The 27,233-nt window shown below is 42.0% G+C and overlaps 1 protein-coding gene across 1 annotated transcript in view; it reads left to right on the plus strand.

The window, feature by feature from the left end:
- The window catches only part of LOC130912442 (phospholipid-transporting ATPase ABCA1-like), a 383,631-nt gene that overhangs the window by 241,249 nt on the left and 115,149 nt on the right, over nucleotides 1-27,233 (plus strand). Inside the window, exons 26-32 of the mRNA XM_057830543.1 lie at nucleotides 3,155-3,250; nucleotides 3,360-3,507; nucleotides 14,877-14,980; nucleotides 17,964-17,996; nucleotides 18,069-18,129; nucleotides 18,213-18,370; nucleotides 18,453-18,630. Of these exons, the coding sequence (XP_057686526.1) occupies nucleotides 3,155-3,250; nucleotides 3,360-3,507; nucleotides 14,877-14,980; nucleotides 17,964-17,996; nucleotides 18,069-18,129; nucleotides 18,213-18,370; nucleotides 18,453-18,630 (778 nt within the window). The remainder of the gene's footprint in view (nucleotides 1-3,154; nucleotides 3,251-3,359; nucleotides 3,508-14,876; nucleotides 14,981-17,963; nucleotides 17,997-18,068; nucleotides 18,130-18,212; nucleotides 18,371-18,452; nucleotides 18,631-27,233) is intronic.

The raw sequence follows: 27,233 nt of genomic DNA on the forward strand, positions 1-27,233 counted from the left end.
GAGACCGAAAATATAGATTATTTGAGCAGAGTTGCTATGCTAGTTAAAAAGGTGGTCAACACTTATCTAGCAGAATGTAGAACTTAGTATTGTGCAGAAATAAATATTCCCAGTACACATGTACACATCAACATGTAGTTATAACCAAGGCACGTGAGCCTAAATATCTAGCTTTGATGTCTAGCTAGATGTTTAGCAGGAAATAGGTTTTCCTACCTTTTCTGCCACTTTGTGGTGAGACCTGGTTTGTTGTTGTAGACAGTTAGAAATGAGAGAGATGTTTTTGTTGTAGAAAATTAGAAATTAGTGAATCTAGTCAATGATTTCCTATGAAAACACCTTCTGTGATCTCCAGTGAACCTCTTTCTTCAGGCCTCAGCACAGTTGTGGTAACAAAACTGTGCCCCTGTGGTGCAATACTCCTTTGCTAGGCTCATTATTCAATTAATCAAAGGTTATATTTGCACATAAGATTGATTATATTGGAAGGATGACCAAGAGTACAGTAGGGGATAAGAAGAATAAGGAAACACTTAGGGATAAATTCCGCTTTTGGCCACTTTTAAAGATATAGTTATAAAATGGACAAAATCAGATTTTCCAACCTGACAACCAGTCTAGATTACATCCCAAGGGATCAAATATTAATATTTTATAGGTTGTCAGCTTGTACCCTGAGATGGCCGCATCAGTGACAATGTCAGTTTTGGCCCCCTGACTATAAGACGCGTCGCAGACGATAGGCGTGTGCTCTGACCATTATGCTATCAGGTTGAATTCCATTGGGTTTTCATGAAGGCATCCAAAAGGATATTTCCAAGCACCGCAAATGACGCACCCGCGTGTAACCGTCAAGAGTTACCTTAAAATTAATTGTATTTTGAATGGAAGATGACAAGTGCGTTTCCCTGTGTTACGTCCATTTCCACAGCATGTAGACAACGAGGACGTAACAGTGAGATGTGGATTGTTTCAGCAGCTCCATCGCGTTGACAGACGCTTTTCGTTTTGAACCAGTTTGCCGCGTCATGACTGTGTCGCCACAGTTCAATGAGTTCATGCATCGGTCACGTGATTTTCATGTGGCGATACGCGCACCGACGCAGGGTTTGCTCCATGAGCTCGCCGCGCGCGCCGACGCATGAGTGTCACTGGACCCATCACTAGCGAATACCACTACACTATCACTCGGTGGCGACACCCTATGGTACACTTGGTGAGTGATTACACTGTGAGCATTCATGTTGAGATACTTGCTTACTTTTCAATGTGCATCATGCGTACAGTCCGTGACGTTGATTGTACTGTTTGAAACCTATAAGAGAATCGTTAGATAATTTGCCAAATAATTCCATGGAATTGATACACGCGGAACCACCGGTTCTCGATTCCCATCCCTAACTACAAACATGCGAAATAGTCACGAAATCTGTTGCGGAAGAGAGAGACAGCGATGTGCGCGCGCTGTAATGAGTGTGTGTTTGTGTGTGTGTGTGTGTGTTTGTGTGTGGCAGTGTCAAGAGCAGTTGTGATTTCCACCTGTAACACTGTATAAACAAAGTATATTGGTTAAAAGAAGTCTTATTTCTAAAGACACTTTGTTTGTGTCCAGAAAATGTGAAATTCATTCCACCAGTGTAAATTGTATTGTATTGTTGAGAGAAATAAGTACTCCCTTTAAAATGTTTAATGTTTTTGCACTTTCTTGTAAAAAAATAAAATAAAATAAAAAAGCAGCTTAGGGGCAGCTTATTGTTGTATGGCATGTTTCCATCTTTCCTGTTGAATCATAAGGACATTTTAAATAAATAATGGACATAAATTTGTTTGGGTACTTTATTAATTAATCACTGTACGATGCATCGATAACCGCGATAACCGCAATCATCATCAATACCGCCATCATAGTTTGAAAATCAAATCGTAGCACCCTAAAGCGTAATCAAATCGAATCGTGGGGTGCCTAAGATGGCACACCCCTAGTACTTGCAGTTGGTAAAATGGACGCATATTTGTCAGTCCATTTCTACTTGAAACGACGACTTTCTTTGTCCACTTTTCTTCTCTTGGTCAACTTTGACCATGCCATTTTATAAGATTCGGTCTTCTACTTGGATTCAAAAGTGCCAGGGGCGACTCGTCTTTCACACTGCTGCGGTCCGTCCACTCTAGCTAGGAGCATGCACGCTTTCGTAGCCAATCAGCGCATTCATACACGGTCTTTCAGCTAATCAGCGCATCGTTGTCATAGAGATGACAACAGAAGTGGGAACGTGGAAGATATTTGACAAAAATGAAACAATTCAGTGAAAGAATAGTACCGCTTTTTGTTTGTTTATTTGTTTATTTATTTATTTTTAAAGTGCCATTTGCTCTGGGTCTGCAGAGAAGTGTGCCGTGGTCCGGTCATGGACCGCGGTCCGCAAATTGAGGAAGCCGGGTTTAGAGTTGTGTAAATCCTAGTATGTTGAAAACGGTAAATGGAAAATCTTTTTTTTTTTTTTGTATAAAAAAATAATTACCTAAGGTGGCAAGTGCTACCTGACTTTAACTGTTACCTCACTTGATCCTTACAGAAAAGGGTATGCTTAAATTTTTGCACATAAACTGTGAATTTAAGAAGGCTAGCGCAATAAAAACATAAATGTTTCTTCGATTTATTTTTGCACTTTTCTAAGAGCTGACTTACTTTAACTTTCGAGTTAATGGAGGGAGAAAACTGGTCTCATTCTAGCATTAAGCCCCTAAGTATTCAGAGAACTGATGACTTTTTGAAGGTGCTGTGAGGTGGGGAGTCAGATTGGATGGGCTGTACTAGCGTTGACCAAAGGTGTCATCTGTTTTGGATTGGATATGGTTTTAATATCTTTATTATGTACCAAAAATACAGGCAGGCATGTCTGAAGATTATTGATTAGCATGTTATCAAAAAATACAATTTCCCTTCAGAGCAGTTGTTAATTTAGGAACATTTCAGCAACAAGTGATGAAAGGTATAAAATGTGTCTCACAGAATTTGATAACTTGCTCAACAATTTTTTTACACACTCACTTAAGCAATGAAATTAATTCTTATTGGGAATGTTTATTCGTTGTCCATAAGTGTAGTCATTTTGACTGACATGACATATCAAGTTATATTGTTATAAAACAGCAAATCGGATGGCACACCTGGAGCCGTGAAAGAATTTGAGGATACTCTACTGGACCTGCCTGGTTTTAGTACGGAGTGCAGAGGGAACAGCATCTTGTAAGATTCCATCACACAAAAATATTAACTAGTTAACAGAGTGCCTTGGTGTTCAGACTAAACCACTCAAATGCTCTGGCGCTTTGTTCGCTGTCCTATGTTTTCGCAGGAGCCAAAAAGAAGAAATCAAAGACGGAACATCAAAATTGAATCCTGACTGTTCCTGCAGGAGCTACAGCCGTCACGCCATTTTTAGTAGGGGGGATGTAAAGGTGTTTCCAGATTGTCCGCAGGAGGCCGCCAGAATACCACTAATAGTATGTCACTTCACACAGTCACATTGTAGGAAGATTTATTGACAGTTCAAAAAAATCGATTATTACATGCATCGCGATTAGACACGTGACGATTCGATTACGATTCATAAAGGTTGAAAAATGATTATTTTCCCTCAAAACTTTATGGCAGCCGCTTGTAGCAGATCAAAATTCAAGACACGTCTGCTGCCAGGGCACTATTAACGAGCGCACGCACGTTATGTTGGATGCTGCTGGTTTCTGAGCGAGAGATCTACTCCTTTTTAAAAGACTGGAAAATAAATTAGTGTATGAGACAGGCAGGTACAGAAGCGTGACCCTGAGGAAGTTATTTTTTAGAGCAAGAGGGAAAGAGATAGTTCGTTGCTCCTTGTGTTTCAGATGTGCAGCAGTAGTTTTAAGGCATTTCAATTAAAAAATGTCCTGAGTGTGTTGCTAAGTTCCGTGTGCATCTATAAAAGGTGAGTAAACGAACCCTCCTGTACTTTAGCCTTTATTGTTGTTGTTTTTCAGATGTTAATAGTGAGCGCCGAGTGCTAAGCTAATTCGCTAACGTGTACAGCGGTTGATGATGTACATGATTAAGTACAGCGGTAACACTACAAACATGTGAAATAGTACAGAAATCTGTGAAAACAAAGTATGTTGGTTTAAAGAAGTCTTATTTCTAAAGACACTTTGTTTCCATAAAATGTGGAATTCATTCCACCTGTGTAAATTTTATTGTATTGATGACAGAAATAAGTACTTCCTTTAAAATGGTTAAGGTTTTTGCACTTTCTTGTCAAAAATAAATAAATAACAAAGGGCAGCTTTTTGTTATATTGGCATGTTTCCACTGTTCCTGTTGAATCATTATGATATTTTAAATAAATAATGGACATAAATTTGTTTGGCTACTGTAGTAATTAGTGGTGTTCAATTAATTGTGAATCGCGAAATCCGCAATCATCGTCAATACAGTGATCATTGTTCAGTAACGAATCGTAGCACCCTGAATCGTAATCGAATCGAATCGTGGAGTGCCTAAGATGGCACACCCCTAGTAAAAACTGAAGCTTACTGACTCACTAACATTAAATGCTGATAAGTTGTATTATTTATATACCAATACTTCAAAGAACAAAATGTTTTCAGTGCAAATCTTTTGCCTTTTGAAATATCAACCATTGTATAAGAGTGCAAACCTTACCCAGCTGCAGTGTTGGGGAAGCTTTATTCATTTTTCATGCAAACTATGGTAATTTTGCAACCAATTTATTTCAAAGTTTATGATTTATTATTATTATTATTTTTAAACCTGTCCTTTTCAGCTGTTAGACACGGAGAATGGAAATCCTAAGTGCTCGGACAGTCTGAACAGTTTTAATGTTTCACATTGAGAGTCTGACCTACTCCCTTTGTGATCATTCAACATTCCTCATTTATTATGACAAAACAGCGAACAGGAAGGGGTTATGAGGGAACAGAAGAAAAGAAACACAAGAGAAAAAAAGAGAAGAAACACAAACAACAACAAGAAAAACATTGAACACCTAACTACACTTACTACTAATATGTTGGTGCTATCGTCAGCTAAATGTACAGTGGGGAGAACAAGTATTTGATACACTGCCAATGGGTTTCCGGTTGACACCATGTGGGGGGCCTGTTGACCAGGGAAAGAGGGGGAAGAAGGCCATCGCAGCCCATCCCTCCTCCCGCAGCCCAGCAAAGGAGCCCTCGTCACCCCCCCGGAATCCAGTGTCGTCCCGCGGGCCACCCGTGCGCCCATTTACCGGCCCTCGGTTTATTATTGAAATCTTTCAGGCAGGTTCCTTCTTCCAAAAATGAACTGGTTCATAGTTTTTTTCTATGGAGGTAGATTTGTGTCTTTATTATTCAATCAAAAAAAAAGTTGCTTCAATCAAATAAAAAGTTGCTTCAATCAAAATATATATTTTCAATCGAAGAAAACGTCACTTCAATCAAAAAAATGTGTTTAAATGCAAAAATAAATTTGAAACTCCCAAAAATATATTTGAAAACTATTTTTCTTTGATTGAAAAATTTTTTTTTTTGATTGAAGTCAAGTTTTTTTTGATTGAAACACCGTTTTTGATTGAAGTCATGTAATTTTGCGTTGGGACCACATTTTGGCTAGGACATTTGTGTCTTTATTATTCAATCAAAAATTAAGTTGCTTCAAACAAAAAATATATATTTTCAAAAGAAAAATCACTTCAATCAAAAATTTTAAAAATAATCAATCGTAGAAAAAAAGGTTTGAATGTGAAAAAATATTTAAGACTCAGAAATTCGCATTTGAACACTTTATTTTTCATTCAAACTGTTTTCTTTGATCAAAGCAATCCTTTTTGTGTTTGAACCATATTAGGGGTAGGACATTTGTGTCAAAATCATTCAATCGCAATAAAAGTTGCTTTAATCAAGGGACCAACAAACCGGGGGGACAGCTTCCTGGACTCAGTTAGCAGTGGCAAGGTCTTCGAGGAGAGCCACACTTTCTGGCCCACCGGAGCAGGTGAATGGCGGCGATCTGCCTGGGACTGGGACCTGTCAGAAGCACGGAGGAGGGCCGAGCGGGCCTGCTTCCAGACCTTGGAACAACGGCGGATGTTCTGTTGGACCGATGGTACTGCGATCTCACTCTCCTGCGAGGGGAACAATGGAGGCTGGTAACCCAGGGAGCAAAGGAATGGGGACATACCCTGAGGAAGCGTTTGGGAAGGTGTTGTGTGCATATTCGATCCACCGCAGCTGATCGCTTCAGGTGTCGGGACGGGACTGCGTAGTACAGCGCAGGGCGGCTTCTAGCTGTTGATTGGTGCGCTCACACTGACGTTAGTCTGCGAATGGTAACCAGAGGACAGACTCACCCCGATACCCAGAGCCGCGCAAAACGCCCTCCAGACCGGCGACATGAATTGTGGCCCTCTGTCTCAGACTATGTTGACGGGAATGCCGTGCAGACGGAATACATATTGGGTTACCAAGTCTGCAGTTTCCTTGGCTGAAGGGAGTTTGCAAAGAAGGACGAAATGGGCCGCTTTGGAGAACCTGTCGACAATGGTGAGGATAACTGTGTTGCCTCTGGACGGCGTGAGACCAGTAACAAAATCCAGGGCAATGTGTGACCAAGGCCTGCTTGGGATGGGTAATGGGTAGAGAATCCAGAGCGGGGCTTTGTGGAAGTTTTACTGCGAGCACACACGGTACAGGCCAGAACAAAGGATTTTGTATCCTTCTGTAGGGACGGCCACCAGAACTGCTGACAAAGCACTGCTAGCGTTCTTCTGATGCCTGGGTGGAAGGACAGGCAGGAAGAGTGAGCCCACTCCAGCACCTGAGAAATGAGTGACTCTAGGACAAAAAGGTCCGTTTTAGGACTTCCCAAGGGTCCGGATGCTCATGGTGTGCTTCCTTCACTTTGCCCTCTATTTCCCATTCAATGGAAGCGAGAAAGCAGGTCGCTGGAAGAATGGGCTCGGGTTCCCCCTGGGGCTCTTCGACTTGGAACTGGCGGGACAGGGTGTCAGGTTTCGTGTTTTTGGAACCTGGGATGTACGATAAGGTGAAGTTAAAACGGCAGAAAAATATGGCCCACCTGGCTTGTCGGGGATTTAGTGTTCGGGCAGACTTGAGGTATTCAAGGTTTTTGTGGTCTGTTAACACATTGAAGGGCTGTTGTGCTCCCGCCAGATGGTGGCGCCATTCCTCCAGGGCCAGTTTAACCGCCAGCAGTTCCATGTCCCCGATGCTGTAGTTGCGCTCAGCGGGAGACAACCTGCAGGAGAAAAAGGCACACGGATGTACCTTGCCGTCAGTGGGTCGACAGGGAGCGCGCAGAAGACAGGACCTGGGGCGAGAGCAAAGCAGTCGTGAGCCGGGAATCGGTGATATCATATAATAATGCGAGAAGTAACTGAGGGCGAAACCAGACGAGTTGATCGGGCGACGAGGTAGAGCGTCTGCTGGGTTTTTGAGGCTGGTTGATGTTAGCTGCCCTCAGCTGTGGCCACTCCACCCGTCTGACCTGTAATCATCTAAAAACATGCACACCTGCCCAAGGTGGGTCAGGCCTCAGGAGGGAGGGCGGAGGCCCTAACATACCCTCTCAGCAGGGTTCTCAGGGGATCATGGGAGTTCACCCAACCAGTCTACATGTGTTTGTGGACTTGGAGAAAGCGTTTGACCGTGTCCCCCGGAGAGTCCTGTGGGGAGTGCTCCGGGAGTATGGGGTATCGGAATTCCTGATATGGGAGACCCAGTCCCTGTATGACCGGTGTCAGAGTTTGGTCAGTGCAGCCGGTTGTAAGTCCGATCCGTTTCCAGTGGGAGTTGGACTCCGCCAAGGCTGCCCTATGTCACCAATTCTGGTGATCACCTTTATGGACACAATATCTAGGCACAGCCGAGGCACTGAGGGGGTCCGGTTTGGTGGCCTCAATATCGCATCTCTGCTTTTTGCGGAAGATGTAGTGTTGTTAGTCATCGGGCCGTGACCTTCAGTTCGCACTGGAGCGGTTCGAGTGTGAAGTGATCGGGATGAGAATCAGCACCTCTAAATCCGAGACTATGGTCCTCAGTTGGGAAAAGATGGAATGCTCTCTACAGGTCAGGGATGAGGTCCTTCCCCAAGTGGAGGAGTTCAAGTATCTCGGGGTCTTGTTTACGAGTGACCGTAAAATAGAACGGGAGATCGACAGGCGGATCGGTGCCGCGTCTGCAGTGATGCGGACTCTGTATCGGTCCGTCGTGGTGAAGAGGGAGCTGAGCCGAAAGGCGAAGCTCTCTATTTACTGGTCGATTTACGTTCCTACCCTCACCTATGGTCACGAGCCAAAAGAACAAGATCTCGGATACAAGCGGCCGAAATGAGTTTCCTCCGTAGGTTGTCCGGGCTCTGCCTTAGAGATAAGGTGAGAACCTTGGTCATTCTGGAGGGGCTCGGAGTAGAGCCGCTGCTCCTCCACATCGAGAGGAGCCAGATGAGGTGGCTCGGGCATCTGATTAGGATGCTTTCGGGGCGCCTGCCTGGTGAGGTGTTCCGGGCATGTCCCACAGGGAGGAGGCCAATGGGCCCGATCCAGGACACGCTGGGGAGACTGTCTCCCGGCTGGCCTGGGAACGCCTTGGGATCCTCCGAGAGGAGCTGGCTGAAGTTGCTGGGGAGAGAGACATCTGGGCTTCCCTTCTGAAGCTGCTGCCCCCGCAGCCCAACCTCGGATAAGCGGGAGAAAATGGATGGATGTTTTCAATAATGGTAAGATTAGTTGGTCTTGCATTATTTTATACCAATCTGAATGGAAGCCATCTCCCCGTGGTGATTTAGCCGTCTTTAATTTCCCAATCGCTAACCTTATTTCTTCTTCTGTTATTTTTGCTATTATTTTCTCATTTTGTTCATCTGTTAACTGTGGTAGTTGGAGGTGAGTTAGAAGTTCTTGGATCTGTGTATTATTATTTAGTTGCGAGTGAGGATATAGTTCTTCATAGTATTTCTGAAAGCATCTTTGTATTTTTTCCACGTTAGTTTCTATTTCGTTAATTATAGGGTTACTTATTGTATGAATAGATCTCAGCTTGCTGTTTTCGAAGTTTGTATGATAAAAGTAACGTTGTTGTTTCATAAAGGGCTTTTTTTTCTGAATTTTTTGTGTGTTCATTTCATCTAGTTATTTGTTCACATTTTTTATTCTGGAGGCGGTTTAGTCTTTTAATGTTCTTGAATGTACTTTTTGGAGAGCTTGAAACTTTTCCTCTAGTGGCCCCTAATGACAGCCTTCAATCCGTTCCACATTATGGGTAGTGTTACGTTGTCATTATCATTTTGTTCGATATACCTTTCAAATTTCATTGTTCATTTTTTTTTTTTTTTTTAAATATTTAAATTATTCAGAATGCTGGAATTTAACCTCCAACAAGTTGTTTCTTATTCTGTTACTAAAATGGGCTGATATGTACATAAATGTGTCCACGATCCGATATTGTGGATGGACCAATTGTACAGTGTTCTACTCTTCGTAAGTCATCTTTAAATACACACACAAAAAAAAGGGTCAATCCGAGAAAAGACCCTATGTGTTCATGGATAGTGTGAGTAATCTCTGCCTGTCGGACTCATTTCACGCCATACATCCACTATTTCCATCTCTTTTATGTACGTATATATTGTGTGTTTTTTGTAATGTGTCTTCTGTCCAATTTACCATTTGAGGAGTCTAATTATGGGTTTAAGCTTATGTTGAAATCGCCTCCACCGATCATAGTCCCTTAATTTTTTTTGTTACCAACAATTCAAATATATGTTTATTCAGTGACCAATCGCTGCCACAGGGAACAAATACATTAAAAAGGCTTGTAAATTTGTGCTGTATTTTTCCTGTTACCATAAAGTATCTCCCTCTTTTTCTTATATTATTATATTACTTATATATATATTTCTGACACATGTTGATACTTTATTGCTCTGGAAATAAGAATTGGTACTCTCCGTCGCCTTCCCGACACTTTTTCAGTTTAGTATGTTCAATGTCAAGAACTGAAGATCAAAATGTATTTCTTGGAGAAAAACTATTTGTATTTTGTCTTTTCTGACACTACTTCTACACTAGGATAATTTTCTCCAGGGTATTTTGCCGACTATTTTCATACCTGTCCACATTACGTTTAAGGCCCCTCCCCTTCTGCAAGGTATGCCTGCATTTACGCAAACTACGCATGCGTAGAAAGGAGCAGCCTCGTGTTACGTCGTCGCCTCTGCGGTTTACCTCCGAACGGGAAACTCATCAGCAAATTTCAAACACCTTCTTGACTGTCATTATTTTGTTATCACTGTTTTTTTCGTGAACGCAATTGAACGCATCAAGCAGGAGTGAGAGTGAAGGGAGAGCACGCTCGGCTTTTACAAGCAGGCACCGAGTTGTGATTGAAATAAATCTTTATAAAACAACGAAAGCCTGACATCATTACTTGGGATGTTACAATCGATGCTCAGTTGCACGCTCACCACTTGGAAAATAACAAATAGAAACATATGGTGTGCCGCTGCGTATATTTCCTGAAGGCCGCAACCAGGACTGCTTGTGCATAACAGTGGCGATCCTGAAAGTGGCGACATTTGTGACTGCAGTAATGTCTTGGGGGAAAAAAAATGATCACGTGCCTCTTTGACTTGGAGTAACAAGCAGGTCACTTTTCGGGGTTTTAATTTTCCTCTACGCATTTTTATACAGTGCCTTGCAAAAGTATTCGGCCCCCTTGAATCTTGCAACCTTTCGCCACATTTCAGGCTTCAAACATAAAGATATGAAATTTAATTTTTTTGTCAAGAATCAACAACAAGTGGGACACAATCGTGAAGTGGAACAACATTTATTGGATAATTTAAACTTTTTTAACAAATAAAAAACTGAAAAGTGGGGCGTGCAATATTATTCGGCCCCTTTACTTTCAGTGCAGCAAACTCACTCCAGAAGTTCAGTGAGGATCTCTGAATGATCCAATGTTGTCCTAAATGACCGAATAGAATCCACCAGTGTGTAATCAAGTCTCCGTATAAATGCACCTGCTCTGTGATAGTCTCAGGGTTCTGTTTAAAGTGCAGAGAGCATTATGAAAACCAAGGAACACACCAGGCAGGTCTGAGATACTGTTGTGGGGAAGTTTAAAGCCAGATTTGGATACAAAAAGATTTCCCAAGCTTTAAACATTTCAAGGAGCACTGTGCAAGCCATCATATTGAAATGGAAGGAGCATCAGACCACTGCAAATCTACCAAGACCCAGCCGTCCTTCCAAACGTTCTTCTCAAACAAGGAGAAAGCTGATCAGAAATGCAACCAAGAGGCCCATGATCACTCTGGATGAACTGCAGAGATCTACAGCTGAGGTGGGAGAGTCTGTCCATAGGACAACAATCAGTCGTACACTGCACAAATCTGGCCTTTATGGAAGAGTGGCAAGAAGAAAGCTATTTCTCAAAGATATCCATAAAAAGTCTCGTTTAAAGTTTGCCAAAGTTTGGTGTGTCTCCCAGGTAGCCACCTGGGAGACACACCAAACATGTGGAAGAAGGTGCTCTGGTCAGATGAAACCAAAATTGAACTTTTTGGCCACAATGCAAAACGATATGTTTGGCGTAAAAGCAACACAGCTCATCACCCTGAACACACCATCCCAACTGTCAAACATGGTGGTGGCAGCATCATGGTTTGGGCCTGCAGGGACAGGGAAGATGGATGCAGCCAAATACAGGAACATTCTGGAAGAAAACCTGTTGGTATCTGCACAAGACCTGAGACTGGGACGGAGAGTTATCTTCCAACAGGACAATTATCCAAAACATAAAGCCAAATCTACAATGGAATGGTTCAAAAATAAACGTATCCAGGTGTTAGAATGGCCAAGTCAAAGTCAAGACCTGAATCCAATCGAGAATCTGTGGAAAGAGCTGAAGACTGCTGTTCACAAACACTCTCCATCCAACCTCACTGAGCTCGAGCTGTTTTGCAAGGAAGAATGGGTAAGAATGTCAGTCTCTCGATGTGCAAAACTGATAGAAACATACCCCAAGCGACTTGCAGCTGTAATTGGAGGAAAAGGTGGCGCTACAAAGTATAAACGCAACGGGGCCGAATAATATTGCACGCCCCACTTTTCAGTTTTTTATTTGTTAAAAAAGTTTGAATTATCCAATAAATGTTGTTCCACTTCACGGTTGTGTCCCACTTGTTGTTGATTCTTGACAAAAAATTAAAATTTTATATCTTTATGTTTGAAGCCTGAAATGTGGCGAAAGGTTGCAAGGTTCAAGGGGGCCGAATACTTTTGCAAGGCACTGTATATACGGTAGTATTAATGTTCGGTCGGCATTGAGTTGGGAGGGACCAGCCCCGCAGCTGGCTGATCGGAGACAACTCAGGAGACGAGCTCTGTAAAAAGCGCTCATCTCTACTTCATCTGTGATGGGAGGACCCAAAATGGGCACTGAATTAATGCATATTATTGAGACGGAGCAGGAATGCCACGTCGGGATCGTCCGCCTCCATTGTTTACGATGCTGTCATGCCGCACTACAATTAGCGGCGGCATGACGTCCCTTCCTGAGTATCCGAATGTTATACGGAGACAGCAGTGCATATTAGGCGGCGGCGCATACATCATCCGTCTAACATCTAATCCGGATAATAGGCATACTAGTGTAACCAACATGCCATATAGTCCAACTAATTACACGTTTAAGGCCATTAAGCTACGCCTACACTAGGATGGATAAGTTTCGTCAGAATTTTCCCTCTTTTAAGAGGGTTGAGTTCTCCGTTTATACAGTATTAAATGACGCAATTTTCAATAGGTTAACTTGCATTTATAATTGTTCCTGTAAGCCTCTCAAACATCCTGGTGTGCTCCCATTTCTCATTGAGAACATAGGGGAGAAAATTAAACTAAATCTATACAAATTGTATAACATCTTAACCAAGATCAAATTTTGTGACTTCAAATGTACCGAAGGCTCGAAGGGAACAATCTCGCCTCCTTGACTGGAGGGGAGGCACTTCCTTGCAACAGCAATGTGTCTCTTAGTAGCTGTCCCTAGATGAACCTTAATTGTTTCCTTGATTTATACCACTGTTAATCAATGTGCACATGCACATACATACATACTTACATACATACTGTACATAAACATAGTAACGTGTATATCACACACATACACAACCATATGTTTTTACATCCACACCCCCCTTAAATGTAAAGCTGTGTATGTGTACCCATATACGATCGCATGCACGCGAGTACCTGAAAAACATGAGTGTGCATGTGAACCCGTGCGTATGGTGGGGCGGGGGGGTCCCTCATATCATGATGTAAAGTTCTTCAATGTCCGCTTGACCTTTCCTCCTCCATGGCTTCCATCATGTCCGTTCCAGCGAGACGAAGTCCCTCAGCGAGTTAGTTCTCAGATGAAGTCGGTGTTGTTCTCCAAGTCTTTCCTTGTAGCTTGTCGCCCGTCCTGTATTGATGTGTTCCTTCTTCCCTCCATCTGTCCGCTGTTGTTCACTGTAGCCGCTGTATCTGCTCCAACGTGTATTGTAGCCTCTCTCCTCAAACCTCACCTGCAGTCGCTCAGGAGTGTTTGGAAGAGGACACAATCTTCCTTCAAAATTTTGCGCACCTCAGAATATTCGCTTCGTTTCTTCAAAATTATTGGTGGGTAATCATCAGGGTTTCCCGTAGGATTTTTTGAAGCTGTTGTGGTGGGAGTCGGACAGCCTCTCCATGTCGTGCCATGGCAAAATTGCGTCATAGTTTTTTTTTCACATTTTTTTTCACTATTAGAACCATAACAAAGATCTATTTGAAATATTTAATTACCCTGGCTAATGTCGTGGCTCTCAGTTACGGTACTTGTATGTAAAATGCGTAGCTGATTACAGCTACTGTACATTACCCTATGTAATAATCCGATGACTTTTTTCTCATAGCAATAGTACAATTTTTATCCCTTAGTACTTTTTCCTCTTATTTGGCGCTAATACGTACTAATTACCACAGCAATGGCATAGGTTTGCACAGGGACATTAGGAACATAGGCAACTTTTCAGGATGCTCAAATTGTCCCAACCAACTTTTAATGGGCTGGGCCCCAGACTATTCTCACAGTGTTTGAAAAATACAGGGAGAACAGTCTGGGCGTGCCAGGCTAATTAACATTGCATTGAGGCCAATTTAGACCGATGCCATTGACGGCCATGTACACTGTATGTCAATTCAATGGATGCTAATGTGCTTGGATTCCATTGACGCATATTGATGTCGATGCCATTGACGGCCATGGACATCCAAATTTCCTTTTCATTTTCAATGGCATTTACTTTGTTTACTGCCATTGACGGCAAAGTTTGTCAATTCTATTGATGCCAATGTACTTGGATTACTTTGACGCAATTGTTAGTGGATGCCATTGATGCAATGGATGTCCAAATTACCCATTCATTTTCAATGGCAAAAAACAAATGTCCTTAAATCAACAGGAAATGGCCAGATATGACTAGGACACGCCCCCAAAATGTCTTCAAATGACCTGATATGACCAGGACACGCTCCCCAAATGTCCCCAAATGACCTGATGTGACCAGGACGTGTCCCCCAAATGTTCCCAAATCAACAGGAAGTGACCTGATATTGTACCCGAAATGTCCCCAAACCAACCTGAGCAAGATCTGTTTCTCCACAAAGCAAAGACTCAGTTTAATTTCTCCATAATTGCAGTTTCTAGTTGGAATTGAGGTTGTATTGAAAAAAATGTTTTGTAAAAAAATTCTCATCTTGCCATATCATGAACTGATTTTATTTGTTTTTCAGTACAACAAGGAGCCTGGCATCATCCTGCAAAATCTGACAAATTATAACACAAATCAAGTAGAAAGCTACCTGATCAAGAGCTACGAACATCTTATTAAGAAAAGGTGCGTCAAATAATATATGCATGTATTTTTAAATTTCATTGTCTTTAGCTTTTGATGTTTTTCCCATTCAGATAAACAAACAAAAAAAGGTTTTTCCTATTTAGGGCTGGTTAATGGGAATAATCTTTTACCTCGGATATCAAATATTGTAAGGGGTAAGGATCAGGGAGGAAATTGATACTATGAGAGCCTTGTTTTCCATCTGGATGTCTTTATTATCTGGGACTTTGACTTGCAAAAGCCATGATAATGTTTTCTTACAACTTTACAATCTGGGCTTTTTCCTGCAAAGGCCAGATAGTTTTGTTCTGCAACTTTTTTATCCGTGTATTGTCTGCAAAGGCCAGATAGTGTTGTTCTGCAACGTTATCGTGTTTATTCATTTATTATATAGTGCTTTGCCTTGCAAAGGCCAAGATAGTGTTGTTCTGCAACTTTAATATTTATTACCTATGGCATTATTATCTTTTTTTTTTTTTTGGAATGGGATTTCATCTTTGCGCAGCACTGCCTGGACCGTTTGACCTATCGTCACCGTTCAAGTATCAAAACGACCCGAATTTTCGCGCGACACGGACTTTTTCGAGTGACGCCTAGAAATTTTCTGTTTGCCGTTTTTTAACCGATTAAATTATTATTATTTTTTAATATATCTACTCCTGCAATTTTTGACCAAATCACATCATTTGGACATAAAAAATTCCTGGATGGTGAGGCGCAATTGTCCCCAAATGACCTGATATAACCTGGCCACGTCCCCCAATCATCCCCAAATGACCTGATATGACCAGGACACGACCCCCAAATGTCCACAAAAGACCTTATATGAACAGAACACGCTTCCCAAATTTCCCTAAATGACTTGATTTGACCAGGACACGCCCCCTAAAAGTCCTGATATGACCAGGCCACAGCCCCCAAATGTCCCCAAATGACCTGATTTGACCAGGACACGCCCCTCCGAATGTCCCCAAATGACCTCATATAACCAGGACAAACCCCCCCAAATGACTTAATATGACCAGGCCACGTCCCCCAAATGACCTGATATAACCAGGACACACCCCTCCAATTTCCACAAATTACCTGATATGACCAGTATAGGCCTCCCAAATGTCCCCAAATGACCTAATATGACCAGGACACGTCTCCTAAATGTCCCCAAATTACCTGATACGACCAGGACACGTCCCCCAAATGACCTGAAGTGACCAGGATGTGCCTCCCAAATGTCCCCAAATTACCTAATATGACCAGGACACGCCCCCCAAATGTACCCAAATGACCTGGCCTGACCAGGAGACACCCCCAGAATGACCTGATATGACCAGGGCACATCCCCCAAATGACCTGATATGACCAGGACAAATCCCCCAAATGTCCACAAATGACCTGATATGACCAGGACACGGCCCCACATATGTCCCTACTAAATGACCTAATATGACCAGGATACACCCCCCCAAATAACCTGATATGACAGGACACGCCCATTCAAATGTCCCCAAATGACCTGATATAACCAGGACACGCCCTTTATAATGTCCCCAAATGACCTGATGTGACCAGCACACGCCCTTTCAAATGTCCCCAAATGGCCTGATATGACCAGGACACACCCTTTAAATTGTCCCCAAATAACCTGATATGACCAGGACAGGCCCTTTAAAATGTCCCCAAATCACCTGATATGACCATATGCTCCCCAATGGCGTACCGTACGCATGCTATTTTTAGACCGTGACGTCGCATCGTAAAGCGGAAGTAAAGCCAAAGTGGGACATTATAGACCCGCCCTCGCATAGAAACAACGTAATTTGTGCCACTTTTCTCCGGTAATCTTTCAAAAACGAACATGCTGATCACGCATTGCTTTTTTGGAACTTGTAGAAACGACTCTAGACATTAGGACACATGAAGGATGTTTTCTTCATACGTTTCCGGAAACCAAAAACTCGGGAGGAAAAAATGTGAAGACCGAATCAACTTGCGTGGACTTTAACACTAGCTCAGGGAATACATTCACATTTCATATGCAGTAAACATTTTGTTGGGTTGGCATGGTCTTTCAGAGGACAAAGAGGTAAGCCATTTTTATATTTTTAACTTATTTTTTTTAGCGTAACGTTGTGCCGTACTGCTTCTGTCTGACAATGAATGACCTGAAAAGAATTACAATGGTGTCTGACTGCCACTGTTACCGTTTCTGTTTTATATATATATATATGTATATAAAAACAACTTTAGTAGGGGGGAAGTGTAAATAAATTATAGAATTAAGATGTGTTATCAATGAAAAAATTAAGTCATTGAGTAGCATTTGCGATCGCTACACAAAGCTAACTATATTACCCCCAAGAACGGTAAGAGACGTAGGACAACCAGAGGATATATAAGAAAGACAGGGCTGATGGTAAAGGATAGCTTGTTGAAACAGGAGAATGTCATTGTCAGTCACGTCGATAAAAAAGCTAAAGCTATTCTTAGGTCGGCTCGTTTTTTTTTTGTCTTTTTCTGCCTTCGACACTAAAGCCATCTCTTTAACTGAACATTTTTATTTTTTTCCACATCTTTGCCAGTGAATTTGGCACCAAGCACATCATTTTCGGAGAGAATTGGTAGGTTTAGCTCTGTAAACATCTGTCTCGTACACGATTTCCTATTAGGGACAAACGGTGGCTTGTCCCTACTTAGCAACAGTAGCTAATGTCATGAATATTAATGAACGGAAGTGACGTGTTGCATACGGTCCGCCATTGTCCCCAAATCAACAGGAAGTGACCTGATATGGTTCTTGAAATGTCCCCAAACCAACCTAAGATCTGTATCTCCCCACATCAAAGCCCCAGAGTAATTTCTCCAGAAATTGCAGTTTGTAGTTGTTTACATTGTAGCATTTATTTTCACATTAAAGGCATCATTTGGCTCTTGATCCCTTTATCTAGGTTGATAAGTGACATAAAATAATACACTTCTTTTACAGCTTGAAGACCGATATGCTCATAAGAGAACTTAGGTAAATTTCCTGCAACAAAACTCAATTTTGTTTGGTCTTTTTAGTCAAGTTAATCAAGTCACTTTGTTGCAGATATGGCGGTTTCTCCATAGAGGCAGGATTATCGGGTGACTCTGTTGAAAAAAATGTCATTGTATGTGGATTTCTTTGTCTATCAAAAATTGCTCAAACCACCCTTAATGACTTTTGTAATTCTCATCTTTGTGTTATGTACAGATATGGTATAATTCGAAAGGCCTACATTCGCTAGGCTCATTTGTTAATGTGGTGAACAATGCATTTCTGAGACAACAGGCCCCTGACAGTAGCATCAATGCCCACAATCACCCACTGATATTTGAGAAGGAGGAGGATTCGGTACTTCAGCAATATAGGTGATGTTTATGTTGGATGTAATTTCCTGAAGTAATTACCACTTGCAGCACTCTTCCTTCATTGTGTCTTCTTTGTTCTTAGCCGCCGAGTTTTAACGGGATTGATCATTCGGACCTGCGTTATATTTGTGGTGTCTACTGTGCCATCCGGCGTGGTGCTATTCCTGATTCAGGAAAGAGCTAGTAAAGTCAAACAGCTCCAGTTAGTCAGCGGAGTCAAACCAATAATCTACTGGGGGGCAAACCTTTTCTGGGACTTGGTGAGTACAGATAATATAGCTACATGACTGGAATTGAACAAATGTTTTGGGGCACAACACCATTCTTGACGTAAGTGAGGTGGTGACACCTGTATCTTTCTTCTTTTGGAGGAGTGTATACATATATATATATATATATATTACGGCTGTCAAACGCATAAATGAATGGAATGGAAAGATAAGACAAGACTGATATATACTGTACATTCAACATACTGTACATCAGTACTGTATTTGTTTATTATAACAATAAATCCACAAGATGGCATTAACATTATTAACATTCTTTCTGTGAAAGGGATCCACTGATAGAAAAACTTGTAATTCTTAAAGGATAAATGTGAGTTTGTATATTGTGACTAAAAATTGACATCTAGTGTATTTGTTGAGCTTTCAGTGAATGATACTGTAGCGATTTAACTTCTGCCCAAATGCATGATGGGTGCAACCATGCATGCATGGTGCAACCATGACTGTGTGTGGTGCCCGCAAATGCTATATCTTCTTTGCGTTGTGTGCAAGACATGATGTTAAGAAAAATATCAACTTCTGTCATTCTTCCCCATGTCAATTCCAACACCATTCATAGTTATAGTGGGAGAGATGTCAATTAAAAGCACGGTTGCACTGAATGATTGTATCTACTCCACTCACTTGATGCTGTCTCTTAGCACTGTATATGAGTAAAATAGCGCCATTGTAGACTGTTTGCTGTAATGCGTGAGTGGGTCGTTACGTGCATCCGTTAACTCATTTACTCCCAGACATTTTCACCAGAGCAAGGCCCTTCGCTCCCGGCCGTTTTTTCCGGATTTTGACTGATTTTGCAAGGCCCACAGAAAATTCTGTTCCATTGCTATATAAACATGGAACCCACCAAAAGAAAGATTAGACTCTCTTCTTTCAGCAGAAAAAAAAATAAGTTCATATCTTTTTCCATTCTTTAGAAATCAGCATTAGAAAATAGCTTAGTTTGAGCCATTTTTCAATTTCTGATGAAAAAACGGAGAAAAAGAGCTTTTTGTGAACGCATACATTTCAAACATAAGTTTGACTTTAACACGGCTATTTTTTGCTTCAGTGACATCCCAAACATCTGAATGTTTTCCTTTTACAAAATAACATGAACAACCAGCCAAATGGAGCTTTTGATAGCAAAGAAGCAATTTATTCACACATGACTACTGAGAGATGACGGTTTGTCGCCGAGATGACGCCGTTGTTGCCACGTCAGCCGTGTAAACTTTTCCCTCATCGTTGTCTGTCTCACAAAGATGGATTATTTTTGCGTTTCTGCGGGGTCTGCTTGGCGAGCCGCTTTACTGAGGGTCTTACTCGTTTTGCGTAGTCGTCCAACGCCTGGCCTTTCAGGCGTCCTCTTGTTGTTTTGTTCGTTCGGAGCGCCGCCTGGCATCGTGCCGCCAGCGCTCCGACCTTGCTGCCCGGCCGTTCACTGCTGTTGAATTGGGTTGCCTGGTCTTGCAAAGTGCGCTACTGCCCTCCAGTGGCCAGTTTTATTGCTTTAAAATGGGCTTGGAGTGTTGTTCTTTGTTTCTCAGATACAGTGGAAGGTATATATGCTTCTTATTAAAAAAAAAAAACGCAAAAGACGTATAAATACGTTTTTGGGACAGTGAAGCATTTAAAAAAAGAACGTATTTATACGTTTCCAGGAGCAAATGAGTTAATTGCCTTAAATATTTTAACTTGATTAATTTAAAAAATTAATTATTGCCCGTTAACACGATTTGACAGCCCTAATATATATACAGTATATACACTCACCGGCCACTTTATTAGATACACCTGTCCAACTGCCTGTTCACACTTAATTTCTAGTCAGCCAATCACATGGCGGAAAGTCAGTGCATTTAGGCATGTAGACATGGTTTAAAACAATCTCCTGCAGTTCAAACGAGCATCAGTATGGGGAAGAAAGGTGATTTGAGTGACTTTGAACGTGGCATGGTTGTTTGTGCCAGAAGGCCTGGTCTGAGTGTTTCAGAAACTGCTGTTCTACTGGGATTTTCACGCACAACCATCTCTAGGGTTTACAGAGATTGGTCCAAGAAAGAAAAAATACACAGTGAGCGACAGTTCTGTGGGTGGAAATGCCTTGTTGATGCCAGAGGTCAGAGAAGAATGGCCAGACTGGTTCGAGCTGATAGAAAGGCAACAGGGACTCAAATAACCACCCTTTACAACCAAGGTAGGCAGAAGAGCATCTCTATACGCACAGTACATGGAACTTTGAGGCAGGTGAGCTACAGCAGCAGAAGACCACGCCAGGTGCCACTCCTTTCAGCTAAGAACAGTAAACTGAGGCTACAATTTGCACAAGTTCATCGAAATTGGACAATAGAAGATTGGAAAAACGTTGTCTGGTCTGATGAGTCTCGATTTCTGCTGCGACATTCAGATGGTAGGGTCAGAATTTGGCCTCAACAACATAAAAGCATGGATCCATCCTGCCTTGTATCAACGGTTCAGGCTGGTGGTGGTGGTGTAATGGTGTGGGGAATATTTTCTTGGCACTCTTTGGGCCCCTTGGTACCAATTGAGCATCGTTGGAACGCCACAGCCTACCTGAGTATTGTTGCTGACCATGTCCATCCCTTTATGACCACAATGTACCCAACTTCTGATGGCTACTTTCAGCAGCATAATGTGCCATGTCATAAAGCTGGAATCATCTCAGACTGGTTTCTTGAACATGACAGTGAGTTCACTGTACTCAAATGGTCTCCACAGTCACCAGATCTCAATCCAATAGAGCATCTTTGGGATGTGGTGGAAAGGGAGATTGGCATCGTGGATGTGCAGCTGACAAATCTGCACCAACTGTGTGATGCCATCATGCCAATATGGACCAAACTCTCTGAGGAATGCATCAAGCACCTTGTTGAATCTATGGCACAAAGAATTGAGGCAGTTCTGAAGGCAAAAGGGGGTCCAACCCGTTACTAGCGTGGTGTACCTAATAAAGTGGCCGGTGTGTGTGTATATATGTATATATAAAAAAAAGGAAAAAAATTGTCGTCTCACCCACCCGAGCGGTATGGTCTCTCCTTTCAAGCTCGGGTCCTCTACCAGAGGCCTGGGAGCTTGAGGGTCCTGGGCAGGATCTTAGCTGTCCCTAGGATTGCGCTCTTCTGAATGGAGACGTCGGACGTTGTTCCTGGTATCTGTTGGAGCCATGAGCCCAACTTGGGGGTTACTGCCCCTAGTGTCCCGATCACTACTGGCACCACTCTTGCCTTCACTCCCCACATTTTCTCCAACTCTTCCTTCAACCCTTGATATTTCTTCAGCTTTTCATTTTCTTTTTTCCTGATGTTGCTATCGCTCATCTATCACTACTGCTGTCTTCTGATGTTTATCCACCAACATTATGTCAGGCTGGTTGGCCATCACCATTTTGTCTGTCTGGATCTGGAAGTCCCACAGGATCTTGGCTCGGTTGTTCTCGACCACCTTCGGAGGTGTCGCCCACCTTGACTCTGGGGTCTCCAGTCCGTACTCGGCACAGATGTTCCTGTACACTATGCCTGCTACCTGGTGATGTCGTTCCATGTATGCCTTGCCTGCTAGCGTCTTACACCCTGCTGTGATGTGCTGGACTGTCTCAGGGGCCTCTTTGCATAGCCTGCACCTGGGGTCCGGTCTGGTGTGATAGACAGGGCCAGTTCTTGTGCTGCCATGATCAGTGCCTTGTCTTTCAGTCCGGCCTTTTCCAGCCAGTGGTATGTTTTTCCCATGTCAGCTACCTCCTCAATTTGTCGGTGGTACACACCATGCAGGGTCCTGTCCATCCATGATAGCTCCTCAGGGCCCTCCTCCTTATTGGGCTTCTGTTGCCTGAGGCATTCACCGAGCAGGTCATCACTGGGGGCCATTTTCATGATGTACTCTTGGAGGGTTGTAGTTTCCTCCTGGACCGTGGCTCTGATGCTCATTAGTCCTCGACCTCCCTCTTTCCGCTTTGTGTAGAGCCTCAGGATGCTGGACTTAGGGCGAAACCCTGCATGCATTGTAAGGAGCTTCCTTGTCTTGATGTTGGTAGCCTGCATCTCTTCCAGTGGCCAGGATACGATGCCAGTAGGGTATCTGATTACTGGTAGGACATAGCTGTTAATGGGCTGGATCTTATTCTTGCCATTCAGCTGACTCTTGAGGACCTGCCTCACCCTCTGTAGGTATTTGGTTGTGGCAGACCTTCTAGTTGCTTCCTCATGGTTTCCATATAGACCCTACCCACCGACGTCACAAAATCACGTGCTTGCTGTATTGTTCCGCCCCCTTGTCCGTCATTTTGTGTCTGTATTATCAATGGTCTCAATTGATCGAGCAATTTATAATGCATTTCATGGAAGACCCGCGCCAGATCCATATTTGATGCCTAAATCGATGTTTTTCGACTGTCTTCGCCGTATTTGCCTGACATCTGCTAGCTACCCTGATATTTACAACTATCTTGTCCACACAAAATCAGCCTATTCTCACGAAAGTTTGAAAAACTTTAAGAGCTTGGAGGCTTATAAATACTTCGTTGCTGGTTAGGTGAAACAGGTCCTCGTCCGCGAAAATTCGGCAGGAATCTATCTTGTGCTTGGAAAGGTGAGTTACGAAATTTTCAATTCAAAATCTTTTGTTCTTGCTAACATCCACTGTCAAGTCTAATGTATTTCATGTCATTTGTCAATGGAGCTAGGGCTTTTAATGTTTATATGGTTTAGCGATAGCACTCTCACTACATACATACGTGTATGTAGTCGGCGATTAGCCTAGCAATGATCTTAATTGTGGTTGTCAGCCCAAAACCCTCTAAATATATATTAAATGCATCTTACCAGATATAAAGTGACTACTACATAATCTGTGGTAATCATTTGGAGCCCAGTTTTCTCGTCGAATTGCAGCAGCCCATCTCGCTCTCCTCTGCGGGGTCTCTCGGAATCCGGTAGAACTTCAAGTCTCTCCGTCTATCTTCTCTGTTATTGCAACCGACCGCCACACACGCCTTCACCATTTTGATTTTTAATGTTAACGAGCAGAAAAACACGCCGTAAATAGGAGGAATGTACGTAGCCGTAACAGGTAAACACGATGTGTTGACAGACAATTGGGCGTCACCAGTCAGGAGGGCGGAGTTGTGACGTCACGTGGGTAGGGTCTATACATATGTGTGTGTATTAAGGATGCAACAATACCCGGTTTTATATTGAACCATTCGATACGCCCTCTTCAATTCAATACGCAAAAATACGCACATGAAAAGCTTCCAAAAATGTATTTTCCAAATTTTTTCTCGCATGCGCTTGCTAATATGCCCGGGGTGCATCGAAAACTGAGAGCTGTGCCTTGGAAAAACTCTGACAGCTCCTACCCGCGAGCAGCCTTCCTCTCCTCCCCCAAACTGTGTGGAGGGCGGAGTGAAGCACGCTGCATTTGTTTGTGTTTGAGGAAACAGACACGACAATCATGGCTAGCGAGGAAAGACAGAAGTTTAAGGAGGCGGCTTCAGCGTCGTACAGATCCGCTGTGTGGCAGCATTGTCGGTTTGCTGATACGCTATCCCCTCTCGTACGTATTTCACAAAGACTGTCTTCACGGATATTTACAACGAAGTTCGTCAAAACATTGTTACCAACTTTGCTGCTACGAACAACCTCACTTTGACAACAGACAGCTGAATGGACATGATGAACAATGAGTGGCAAATTAAGAGTGCTGTACTTCAAACTTGTCCTGTTTATGAAAGTCGATTTTCATATGCTGATGTTGTGCAGTAATGAGCAGATGTGACTTCTGTGGCGTTAGCTGCTGGTGAGTGTTTGGCATAATTGAGCGTGTGCGACGACTCGTGAGTAGCTGAACTGGTGATCTCAAATTGTCAACTGGTGTGTTCCGATATTCAAGTAGACTCAGATAAGGGTCTGTCTTGTCAACTTTTTCAATGCCCAACAACACTGAAGCGCACACACTAGATATCATCAAATAGCAACCTAGATGTACTACGATAGATCCCATTCCATTGGCTGCGTGAGCCCAGAGTGATCATGGGTGTGTAGTCCATATACTACAACGATAAATTAAAAACCACCTTGACTGAATGGAAGTTAAGCAGGTCAAATCAATCCATACCAGTGACTATAGATAATGCTGCAATTATTGTTAATTCAGTACTGGACACAGATGGACTCAGACCACAAATAGGATGTGCTGCTTGTGTGGTAAACATAGCTGCCAAGAGAGCTGTAGCAATCAACAGTGTGCCCCGCCTCACTTTACAAACAGTAAAGATTGTTCTCAGTACTTTTATACAAAATTTCTCCAGATCAGTAAGATGTAGACACAAAACATGCAATAAAATGCATGTTTATATGATGGCAATGTTATTTTTGCTTGTTAGCAAAATAAAAAAAACATTGAAACAAAAATACAATTTTTTTTTTTTTTTCAGAGCATTAAATGTATTGAATCGAATCAAAACTCGTGTCCCCCGTATCGGAAATTATACCGAACCGTGACTTATTGAGACCTCAATCCGAGCAGTTGACTGGAAACAAGATTGCAACCAATGATAAATAAGTGTCGTGTGCAGGCCAGAAAAAAAACCTCCTAATTCGTGCATAAAAGGGTTAATACAAAGATCATAGTGTTATATTTTGGTGAGCTATCATAACTTTGTTTTTCTTTATGCTTTTTTTTTTCTTTGTTTGCTTCTTTTCTTTTTTTTTTTTTTTTTGCTTCTGTTATACCATCTTTCAAATGATGTACAAAATGGGTGGTGAAATTTTGGCAAGAAAATATATATAGAAGGAAAAAAAATTGTTTCACAGTCCTTTGATTTTTCTCAAAGCAGTCCTCAGAGAAAGGTTTGGACACACCTAATACATACTTTAGTACCCTCTAGATCAGGGGTCCCCAGACTTTTACCTGTGAGGGCCACAGAACTTTTCCCTTCTCTGATGAGTCAGTTTGTAACAGAAAAAGTGTGACGATTGCAGGAGTGCCTAAATGTAAAAATGTATTGTTTCTCAGAAAGCCACAATCAAATCACCCTTTTCTGGATTCTTCAAGGAACAAAGTAAAATAAAAATCATAATAATAATATAATATAATATAATATAATATAATATAATATAATATAATATAATATAATTAGGGCTGTCAAAGTTATCGTGTTAACGGGCAGTAATTCATTTTTAAAATTAATTTAACGCACATGCCCCGCTCAAACAGATTAAAATGACAGCACAGAGTTATGTCCATTTGTTACTTGTGTTTTTTGGTGTTTTGTCGCCCTCTGCTGGCGCTTGGGTGCGACTGATTTTATGGGTTTCAGCACCATGAGCATTGCGTAATTATTGACATCAACAATGGCGAGCTACTAGTTTATTTTTTTGTTTGAAAATTTTACAAATTTTATTAAAACGAAACTATTGAGAGGGTTTTAAAGGGGAAGTTCTGATTTTTTGACATCAGGCTTAATCTTCGAGTTAGGGGGGTTTAATTAGTCAGTGGAGTAGATTTCAAAATATTACGTAGCGTTTGTTAGTCTTTTATTATTTTTCAGGGCTCCGGAGTGGCTATGCAAATGCAAGTCAATGTGCCCAATTAGCATGCTAATAAAAAGCGATATTCACAGATCTAACACAGTCAAATAAATTGAAAACGCAGCTCAATGTACAAAAATCCCCTGCAGCCCAAAAAAATGTCGCACCAAACTGCCGTAATTTATTTAATTCTGCGGGACTATTGTTTCATATGCGTAATGACACTCCATTAGAGAGCAGTGCTACGGCCACTTGTCTTCACGTCAGTCTATTCTTCTAAAGGTTCACGAAAGGACGTCAGCATGGTGAAATGTGCTTTTAGAACTTGTGGAAACATACAGAAGAAATGGACTAAAGAAAGTGTCCACCGCTTCCCTGTGAAGAACGAGGAACTATATAAACTTTGGTTACTCTCTGCTGGATATGACATTCACACACCGGTGGAAAAAGGACTAAAATGTCGAATTTGCAGCAAGCATTTCACAACAACCGATATCAGGAAAACATTTTGTGGCTCTTCTCCCCTGAAACCAAATGCTGTGCCTTCGACTGCCCAAACAGCTTCAAGATCTTCTGATAAACAGGTAAAAAAAAAAAACATGTATGGAAATATATCGCATATACACTTCTACTAGGTGTTGGTGTACATGCATGCCAAAAGCGAGCTACTTGTAACAAACATCAGACATATATATGGTTCGTGTTTTTAAATAGGAAATAACGACCAACTTTCATATAACCATCCCAAATGCAGTAAATTATTCCAATTTGGGTTGGGTTCGGTTTACAAATGGTTCGTAATTGGTTTATGTTGTACCGTTCGTAACTTCGTAGGGTGATCTTTTGCCCTGTCATGTCCTCGCGTGTCCCGAGTGGTTTTCTAAATTCATTTAGATGCTGCTGCTTTTTCTGTCTGCGTTCTACTTTCTCTTTATAAAACTCGGACATCCGCAAATGTGTTGAACATAACTTCAAGTATTATTTCTTGAATTACAAGTGGCCCCCTTGAACACTTGATTTAAAAACTTGAAGTTGTGTAATTTG

The sequence above is a fragment of the Corythoichthys intestinalis genome, chromosome 1 (assembly GCF_030265065.1).
Source record: "Corythoichthys intestinalis isolate RoL2023-P3 chromosome 1, ASM3026506v1, whole genome shotgun sequence".
Classification (NCBI taxonomy): domain Eukaryota; kingdom Metazoa; phylum Chordata; class Actinopteri; order Syngnathiformes; family Syngnathidae; genus Corythoichthys; species Corythoichthys intestinalis.